The sequence below is a fragment of the Rhineura floridana genome, chromosome 8 (genome assembly GCF_030035675.1).
Source record: "Rhineura floridana isolate rRhiFlo1 chromosome 8, rRhiFlo1.hap2, whole genome shotgun sequence".
NCBI classification, from domain to species: Eukaryota; Metazoa; Chordata; class Lepidosauria; order Squamata; family Rhineuridae; genus Rhineura; species Rhineura floridana.
Genome location: NC_084487.1, coordinates 9,738,233 through 9,748,400, shown reverse-complemented (window position 1 = coordinate 9,748,400; position 10,168 = coordinate 9,738,233). Strand labels below are relative to the sequence as shown.

General features: G+C 51.6%; 1 protein-coding gene across 5 annotated transcripts; it reads left to right on the top strand.

Annotated features, from left to right (window-relative positions):
- The first annotated feature begins 296 nt into the window (after positions 1-296).
- Positions 297-9,812, top strand: ZBTB45 (zinc finger and BTB domain containing 45). 5 transcript variants are annotated; one of them, XM_061638166.1, is made up of 3 exons: positions 297-879; positions 2,772-4,399; positions 7,776-9,812. In XM_061638166.1, the coding sequence occupies exons 2-3, from the start codon at positions 2,878-2,880 to the stop codon at positions 8,330-8,332; spliced, it is 2,079 nt and encodes a 692-aa protein (XP_061494150.1). In that variant the 5' UTR covers positions 297-879; positions 2,772-2,877; the 3' UTR covers positions 8,333-9,812. The 5 variants fall into 5 exon arrangements, with proteins under 5 accessions (XP_061494150.1, XP_061494146.1, XP_061494149.1 ...); XM_061638162.1 differs by having other exon boundaries at positions 297-934; XM_061638165.1 differs by lacking the exon at positions 297-879 and adding an exon at positions 1,037-1,385.
- Positions 9,813-10,168: the final 356 nt, after the last annotated feature.

The window sequence follows — 10,168 nt, the reverse complement described above, 5'->3', positions numbered from 1 at the left end:
AATCATTTTACGTTTTCACAAATTTTAACTGAAAGGTTTAAGACAAAGACAGAATTAGGAATATGCTCAATAAAACAGAAGGGGAGAGGGAAACTATAAGGAGGAAAGGACGGCACCTTCCACCGTGGAACCACCGAGCACTGTTTTTCCAGCAACCTCAGCCCGTGATTCCTTTCAAGGAGGGCAAGGGTGGGAATTCCCACTGCTAGCTGCGAGTGGTGTCCCTTTAAGAGTACGGGAGCTTTCTCCAATTCTTACGGCCCCTAGAGGGCTGTCCTGTTCGTCCGCTCCGAGTCACCTGACTCTGAAGAAGCCACAAACATGCGAGGCCTGTGAGGAAAGAACAAGAGCTAGCAAAAGAAAAGAGAGCGCGCCGGGGGGTTGTGTATTACATGCATCAAAGCGCGGGTCCCGGGGCAACTGCCCCGCTTCCCGGTGCCTAGGGGCGGCTCTGGGTGTCACCCCCTCTGATGGTGTCACCCGCTGCTGTCAGCACCTCCTGCACACCCCTAGTGACGACGCCACTGCTTAAAACTGCGATAGTGTGTAAGCCATAACAACAACACAAACACATTCAGCAGCATCTGATCACTTTCTGCCTGTGGTTATTCAGAGCTTCGGCTAGAACAACGCGCCACCGACCCACCCACTGAAACAAGACACCCCCTCAGATCGTAGCAAAGGCCACTCTACTCAGTTGGCCCCCTCGCAAAACCAGGGGGCTCTATCGAACGTCGGGCACTCTTGTTGATAAGAACATAATTATAAAGAGCGGCGCAGAAATATTTCAAAGGAACGGAAATAACAAGAAGCGCCTGCCATTGACCTGCCAGGAGCGCCGCTAAGCACTAGAGAGCGCGTGTGACTCAAGCCTTTCGCGTGTGTGATTCTACCTTTCTCTCTATGGGCGAGCGGCGCCTCGCAGCGCTCTGCGGTGCGGAAGTAACGGGAGGAAGGGGACGTGTGCGGAAGGGGGTCACAGGGAGGGAAACCGGAGGTGGTGGGTAGTCCTGACGGGAGACCGGGGAGGTAGGTGACATGGGCCCCGCCCCCAGCTCTGGCACAGGCCATGCCCATTCGGCCCTTGCCACGCCCCCTTCGCTCCCGAATGCCCGTGTTCCCAGGTGGTGGAGGGAAGCCCGGACTCCTGGGTTCTCTTTGAACAGGGGTAGCTAGACTCAAGAGATCCGAGGTTACGGAATTGTGGAGCGGGTTGAGAGGCTGGGCGTATGCAATCATGAGAAAGACGAGAGTGCCTCTGAGCATGTGTAGAGTACATTTCAGCACCAATTAACACCACCGCCTTTACATATCTGGGGACAGGGCTTTGTGGTGTGAAGATGTAGCTTTTAGCCAAGCTTGAAGCCCAGCAGCCATTTTTTGCAGTGAGTGGGGAAGAGTTAATTGCTCCTGATAGAACTATGTGAGTGGCAGAAGTCCATTTTGGTTCCGATGTATTTTACTGCAGTGAGAAGTGATTCCTGATAAAACAGGGTGGCAGGGCCCAGCTGCAGCTTCTGGAGAAAAGAATCTTCTCTGCAGTTAGGACCTTTTGAACGGCCTCCAATCCGCCGGCTCCACTCCCCAATCCTTTCCTTGTGGTATTATACCATCATGAGCTGCTGGTAGTGGGATGTACAACACTTGGTTGTCTTTCTGTGTAGGATCAGGAGGGATATTCCTCTTGTTTTTCAACATAGAAAAGTGGAGGGGTGCGAGTGTGGCAGTCACTGAGGAAAAATCCACGCACTATCCTGCATTAGAGAAATTTGAAGTGGAGTTTGGCCGGCTCTCTTGTTATGCACACTACATAGATTCCACAGGGCCTGGAGTCAGTTGTATCTCCTGTTATGATTTCTGCTCAATGCTTTTGCATTTTGGTGAGACTGCTTTACCCTGGTACATCTTACTTTTGCAATACAGTTCTGTGGAAGAATCTGAACCAGTCTTGTCACCTGCTTTTTTAAAAACAAACTGGCTTATTTGGTCAAGCTATTTCATCCTCTGTTTATTTGGATGGTTTGCCCCACTGATCCCAGGTTAAGTGCTGGTCAGGGTACTGTTACTCAGCCCCTTGATAGGGCAGGCAATTTGTTTAAGTAAGTTAATATGTATGTTGCAATTTGCAGCAGCAGCACGTCTTCAAAAAAAAGAAGAGTAACAGAGGTTTTGAAATGGGAGGGCTATGGGAAGATTGAGATCTGGTGGTTTCCTTCATTTGTTTTATGACCCTCACTTACTTCCGAAGCCTCGTAAATCAGTCATAGATGGGTTGGAATGACAAAACCAGGACAGGAACATAAGAAGTTACTTTATAGGTCTAGCCGAGTATTGTCTACTCTGATGGGCAACAGCTCCCCAGGGTCTCAGGCAGAAGCCTTTCATAACATCTACTACCAGATTCTTTTTTAAAACTGGAGATGCTGGGGATTGAACCTGGGACCTTCTGCAAAGCATGTGCTGTGCCACTGAGCTACAGTCGCTCACCAGTGGAAGGATAACGTTTTATGTAGCTGCTTATCCAGTACATCATGGCAGTAGTGGTGATGATAGGTGTCTGCCTAACCTGGCCACAGCTGTAACCCTACATGAAGTTAATAGTAAGCTGCGCTTGGGATCGCACAACATAATTGTGTCACATAGCCCTGAAACAGTGAAGTAACTTGCATTAAAAGCTCATGCATAAAAACCTTGCAGTTACACAATGAACTAATGTGAACCATGCTGTACTATTGATTTGCTCATATTCCCCCCCCCATGTTGTGTTTCAGGATTTGTGCAAGAAGAATTTGTTGTTTGACTGGCCTGCTTGTGATGCAAGCTGTCCTGTTGAAGGATCTAGGGCTCCGGATGTCCCAGTGAGGGACACGGGACAGCATGGCTGAAGCTGTCCATTACATCCATCTTCAGAACTTCAGCAAGTCCCTTCTGGAGACTCTGAATGCGCAACGCCTGGGCGGACATTTCTGCGATGTGACAGTGCATATCCAGGAGGCCACACTGCGTGCCCACCGCTGTGTGTTGGCTGCAGGCAGCCCCTTCTTTCACGATAAGCTGCTGCTGGGCTACTCGGAGATTGAGGTGCCCCCTGTGGTCCCCAGTCAGGTAGTGCGCCAGCTGGTGGAATTCATGTACAGTGGCTCTCTGGTTGTGGCCCAGTCTGAAGCTCTGCAGATCCTCACGGCCGCCTCTATCCTGCAGATCAAGACAGTCATCGATGAATGCACCCAAATCATCTCTCAGAGCCGCAGCCCCAAGCCTCCCACTGTCCCACCTCCGGTAACCCTCTCACTTCCCAGGGTTCTCTCCACAAAACCCCAAGAACAGCCGCCCAAAGAGATCATTGGCAGCGTCTCACGGCCTGGAGACCTTGAAGCTTCCCACCTTGAACCTCCTAAGCTGCTCTGTGCTTCAGAGGTGCGCTACAAGCTGCGCGACCTGCTCTCTTCCCAGCACAGGGAAGCTCGGACAGCCACCTGTGAGGGGGGCATAAGTGACGGGGAGACGGGGGGACCGTACCTGCACCCCACTGAGGCAACTCCCAGCTGTCACAGCCGCAAGCAGCGCCAACCCGTGAGGCTTCAGCTGTCTGAGACGATGCCTGTTATCATCAAGGATGAGGAGGAGGGTGGCGGGGAAGGCCAGGAGGGGGGGGTGGAAGAAAGAGAGGCCAAGCTGAGCTGTTTCCCTGAATGTAGTGGGGGCGGAAGCTTCCCTGCTGGCTTCAGCGATGAGGCAGAAGCAAAGGATTCTGGGAACGCTGGCAGGGCCAGCAGGAAGGAGAGCCTCCACTTGGATTATGCCACTGCCGAGGGCCAGGATTTCTTTGGGAACCAGGATGTCTTTTCAGAGTCTTTCATCCCATCCTGGCAGGGGGAGGAAAGCGGCGAAGAAGCCGCAGCTTCCACCGCACGGGACAGGGAGAAGTTCCACTCGGATTGCAGCTTGGAGACATCCAACCTGAGGAGCTTGGCAGGCGAGTTCAAGCCGGACTTGGGTGGCCCCTCCTCCTCGGCATTTGCCCCTCGCAGCAATAGCGGCAGTGGGGGCTTGGCTTTTGTCTCCCCACTGGGCATCCAACGGGAGCTCAAGGCGGAGGTCAGCAGTGCCAACACAGCCGCCAGCACCACCAACATCTTCCAGTTCCACATGCCCCAGCCTGCTGGGGTGGCCCAGGGCTTTTACAGCATCCAGCAGCAGCAGCAGCAAGATGTGGGCGCCAGCAACATGGTGCAGCTCAGCCCCGGTGCCATCGTCACGGGCCCCCTGCACAGTGGCGAGCAGCAGAGCCAACAGCCAGGTCCCTCGCGCTGCGCAGAGCCCTCCTACCAGTGCAGCCATTGCCAGAAAACCTTCAGCTCCCGCAAAAACTACACCAAGCATATGTTCATCCATTCAGGTAATGGGGACCGTGAAGCTGAAACACCTGGGAGGCGATTGTTGGGGGTAGGGTAAGGTTGGGTCGAGTTGGGAGCTCTTTTCAGCTGGAGGAGGACCACATTCCCTTTGGAGCAACGTTCGGGGGGAGCTGCATACCAGTGTTGGGTGGGGCCAGAGGTAAAAACGGGTGGAGCTAGAAAGTGAATTTTTACCATTGTCCAAAGTAGACTTATTTCTATACACAGTTAAACCCTCCTTGCTGTGCTCCATCCAGGCAAGCAAGCAAAAAGCATCATCAGCGTTCAAGGACTTTTTCCAGTCAGGCAAAAGCACTCAGGGAGGGTGCAAAGCAGGGCCAGTGAGGGGTGTGGCCTGAGGAGAGGGTGTGGGCTGGGGAGAGTGGGTGTGGCCTGGGGAGAGTCCTAAGGCCTGGACAGAGAGGCCCAGAGTGCCACATTCAAAGCTTGGGCCAGAGGTTCCTCACCCCTGCTTCCAGGAACAGGGTGAGAGCAGAGCTTGGAAAAGTTATTTTTTTGAACTACGCCTCCCATCAGCCGAATCCAGTGGCCATGCTGGCTGGGGCTGATGGGAGTTGTAGTTCAAAAAAAGTAACTTTTCCAAGCTCTGGAGAGCAATGCAAGATCTTGAAAAACTCTCCCCTTTGACCCTTACCAAGTTGTTTGGTTGTTACCTGAAGAAGGTTAATATTGCAAAATGTGTTACAAGGTGGATAAAAACATAAGAAGAGCCTGCTGGAACAGGCCAATGGCACGTCTTGTCTAGCACTCTGTCCTCACAGTGGCCAACCAGATGCCCAGGGGAAGCCTGCATGCAGAACCTGAGCACAACAGCACTCTCTCCTCCTGCAGTTTCCAGCAACTAGTATTCAGAAACATGCTATCTCTGGCCGGAGCACAGACATCGTGGCTGGTAGCCCCTGAGAGCCTTATCCTCAATGAATGTGTCTAATCTTTTAAAGCCATCCAAAAGATCAGTGATGAGAGGGCACAAAAGAGCTATAGCTGGAAAATAACTTAAAAGTAAGGGTGGTTTTTTTGTTGCCATTGCTGATTTCATAGGAAATTGCCTTATACCGGGTCAGAATATGTGCCCATCTAGCTTGCCCTTGCTTTCTCCAACTGGCCGTGGCGCTTCACGATCTCATGGTCTTTCCCAACTCTTGCTATCTGAGACCCTTCTTTTTTCCCCTTTCTTTTTATTAATTGGAGTTGCCAGGGATCGAATCTGGGACCTTTTCTGCCTACAAAGCACTCACAGGTCCACACCATGTGTTTAAAGCACATCCAACACACATTTAAAGCACACGACTTCCCCCAAAGAATCATGGGAACTGTTTGTTAAGGATGCTGGGAATTTGTAGCTCTGTGAAAGGAGTTCCCAGAATTCTGTGGGGGAAGTCACGTGCTTTACATGTGCATTGGATCCGCATTAAATGAATGGTATAGATCTAAGTCTCTATTCCCCATGTGTCCCTGAAGTACTATGTATCAGAAAAGGATGGGCAGATGATCTCGTACTCGAAGCTCCTTCAGGCCGCCAGATTCAGCCACAGGCTTTCTTCCTTATGAAAGGTAGATGCTCAGGCAGAAAGACATATAGACGGAGACTTCAGACAGTACAGATAAACTTTGCTGTTTTATTCGGAGGGCTTCATTTTGGAGCAATGAACATATACCCCATGGTATCTGAAAAACACACAAGGCAGCTGTTAGGTTACATATTAAAATGAGATAATTAGCTTGCAGAAAGCAGGTTATGAACATTATTTGTGTATTTATATGTATTTTCTCCAAAGTGGCATACGTGGCTCTTCCCCTCCTGTAATCCCCACAACAACCATGTGAGGTAGGTTAGGTTGAGAAGCAGTGGCTGGCCCAAAGTCACCCAGTGAGCTTCATGGCTGAGTGGGGATTTGAACCCTGGTCTCCTGGGTCCTAGTCCAATACTCTAACCACTAGCTCTAGAGAGTGTTTTGTCAGTGTTCAGATGCCTAACGGTGAGATGACCTTCAGCCTAATCCAGACATTGCTTTTGTAAAGAGTTTGGGGGAAAAACGTCATATTCTTGAGCGAGAAGCCTGTACAGTATCTTCTGGTATGTTGGGAGTTGTAGTTCAGCAACATCTGGAGCACCAAAGGTTCCCTAAACCTGATGTAGGGCAAAGAGTCCACCTCTTTAATTCGCTGAAAGAAAGGTTTTAGGGAGGAAGTCCAGTTTTGCGTTTTCTTCCACAAATATACTTTTGATCAGTGCTGCAAAGGACAGCTTGTTGGTTTCTTCACAATAGTAGCTTCCGCAAGAACAGCTAATCCCTCTCCAGCAAACAGTATCCCCAAAGAAACAGACCATAGGTTTGCATGTGGCCGATGGAAAACTCCTAGCATCCCGCGTAAACCTTTCAACAAATAAAAGATCCGTTTTTAAAGACTGAAGCCAGGCTCTTACAGGACTTCAGTACCAAATGTAAGCATTCCTTTTCTTTGCAATGTGCAGGCTGTGGGTGCTGATGCTTCTGTAGCCAAAACAGCACCGCGCACATACAAGAAGGAGGTATCAGCAGGCTTGGGGAAACCCCTACTAGGTTTGCAGACGTACAAAAAATCTTTAGGAAAAGGAACCTTAAGGAGGGGGACAACCTCCAAAAACAGCCCATTGAGGACTGAGTAGGGTCAGTAGCCACGGGATGCTGACTTGATTGTTGGGGGGGGGAGAGAAAATGGGAGGAGGTGGTAGAGTGACTGGAATCCTGAACAGCAGCAATCCGCAGGGCCACGTTTTGTTGCAGGTCCCACTTATGACTGTGGCCTCATCTGCACCATACATTTAAAGTGCCATCTTACCACTTGAAACCGTCAGGGCTTCCTCCCGCAGAATCCTGGGTAGTTTATTAAGGGCGGTTAGGAGACTGCTCTTCCCCTCACAGAGCTGCAGTGCCCAGAGTGGTTTAACAATCAATCCTTTTCCCCCGAGGAACTCTGGGAACCATAGCTCTGTGAGGGGAGTAAGAGTCTGCTAACAACTCTCAGCACCCGTAACAAATTACAGTTCCCAGGATTCTTTGGGGGAAGCCATGACTTGTTCAAAGTAGTATAACAGTGCTTTAAATGTATGGTACAGATGGCATCTCTATACCAAAGGGATATAAAGAAAGACCTGCACTCGTATGCTAAGTATAAATCTAGAGGGGCCCAGCTCACAGTTTTTGGGCTGTTTGATTCATAGGTATCCTTTATGGACACCTTTCTGTATCCTCATCAAAGAAGAGATGTCCCTTCAGTCCAAGGCTGCAGGGCAGTTCCCCCCCCCCCCGAGTCCAGAATTCTGCGCTCTCTCTGTTGAACTGTTGTGTCTTTGACTCTTTCCCTCCACGACAGGCGAGAAACCCCACCAGTGCAGCATCTGTTGGCGCTCCTTCTCCCTGCGGGACTACCTGCTCAAGCACATGGTGACCCACACCGGGGTGCGGGCCTTCCAGTGCTCCATCTGCTGCAAGCGCTTCACCCAGAAGAGCTCCCTCAACGTCCACATGCGCACCCACCGCCCCGAACGCTTCCAGTGCTGCATCTGCAACAAGTACTTCTCCCACCGCACCCTGCTGGAGCGCCACATGACCACCCACACGGCATGGAAAGGTGGGCAGCCCGACACCCCAGGGGCCATTGCAGCCGTCACTGCTGCTACTGACTGGAAGGAGAAACCCACCACTACCACCGCTGCTGGAACCGAGGGTACCATTGCCGTTACTGCCGCGGCATGGAAGGCAGGGGAGCCGTCCACTGAGACTGCCATCGCTGCATGGAAAGCAGGGGACCAGGACCCTGGGGAAGGCAGTATGGTGGCCTGGAAGGGGGAAGCAACTGGGGAAGGGCCAGTTTCAGCCTGGAAAGGGGACCCAGGCTCAGAGGCAGCCATGCAGACTCATACAGCCTAGGGCTTTCCCCCTCCACCCCTCCTCTTTATGGATTTTCCTTGTCCTGCACTTGTTGCTCACAGAGGTGGTGACTGAATCACTGACTGCAGGAAGGTGTCTGTTCCAGCATCCTGCAAACTGGAAAGGCTGTCCATGAAAGGCTTAGATTTCTCCCACCGACAAGGCAGCCCTTTGTGGGCTGCCGTGTATGCAAGCCGAGCTGTGAGTTCTAAAATGGAGAGCCGAGGCGTTGCTAGGGGAACCCTTTCCACTGGGCCGTGGGATCTGCGGTCAGAGGAGGTGGCCGGGGACAGGGAAGGAGCTGCATTTACAATCCTGTTGTCACTTCTGTTCCCAGCCTGGCTGTAACTCACTGGCAGAGCCCAGCCTTTGCATGGAGGGAAAAAAAGGCATCGATTCAATCCCTGGCATCTCCAGTTACAGGATCTCAAGCAGCAGGACAGGGAAAGACCTTTGCTCGAGACTTTGGTGAGACCTGGCTGGTCTGAGCAGACCAGGGATGGGAGAGATGTGGCCCTCCAGATGTTGTTGGACTCCCAACAATTGTCAGGCCCAGCCAGTATGGCCAATGGTCAGGGATGACAGGAGCTGGAGTCCCGTAACATCTTGAGGGCCAAAGGTTCGCCCATCCCTGCAGTATACAGTACCAGGGCAGTTGGGCCAGTGGTGTGACCTAGGCTGAGGCAGCTTGATATCTCTATATTTCACCATAATAGCTAAATGCCCATGGTCGGAGGCAGGATGCCCGTGAATGCCATTTGCTGGGGGCTCCAGCAGAAGAGAACTGTTGCCATGCTGCCCTGCTTGTGCCCTGCCCATGGGCTTCCAGGGGCATTTGGCTGGGCACTGTGGAAGGTGGATGCGAGATGGATCGTTGGCCTGATCCAACTAGGTTGCTCTTATGAAGGATCTCAACAGTAAATGGGGAACTCTTTTTTGTTGTAGTTAAGATTTTTTTTTAATTAAGTGGGCAAGCTTGAGTATGTCATCCTTATAGCTTACCAGCCTTTCCCAACCAGTGTGCCTCCAGATGTTGTTGGACCACAACTCCCAGCAGCCTCAGCCAGCATTGCCAATGGCCAGGAAAGATGGGAGTTGTGGTCCAACAACATCTGGAGGCCCACTGGTTGGGAAAGGCTGGCTTATACTGTTACTGTCTTGCATTTCCAAAGTGGCTGGATTGCAGGAATGTTTTTCTCAAAAATGGATCAAAATATCCGAGCCCGTTCTGTCTTCTGTTTCTCCATCCGTTATTGGAAATAAAGCAGTATATGTGTCTGCGTCTGTTTCTCAGAACCGTAAGGGCTTTTGACGAGATTGCTGAAGAGGGGCCTCAGCTCAGCTGGAGGCAGATGGTTGCAGGTTCAACCCCTGGTACCTCCACTGGAACAAGATCAGGTGATGGATGGAGAAGGCCCTTCCCCTGCCACAGACCCTGGAGAGCCACTCCGAGCAGACAGTACTGGACTCGGTGGACAAGCCGTCTAATCTGAGATGAGACGGCTTCCTATAAACTTTGGATCTGATCCTCATTCGCAGTGGAGGCTGGTCCATTAGGGCAAATGGGGCACTGCCCCACCAACCGCGTTCTGCCCTCGGCAGGCCCCCACCTGCCTTCCATCTTACAACCAGTCCGGGGAGTGGTTCTGGCGGTCAGCATCCTCCTCCTCGGGCCACATCCACCCTATACCTTGAAAAGACTCATCCCACTTCAGCAGTCATGGCTTTGCCTCAAGAATCCTGGGAGCTGTAGTTTGTTAAGGGTGCTGAGAGTAATTGGGAGACCCCCTCTTCCCCTCACAGAGCTACAATTCCCAGAGTTCCTGGGAAGAAAAG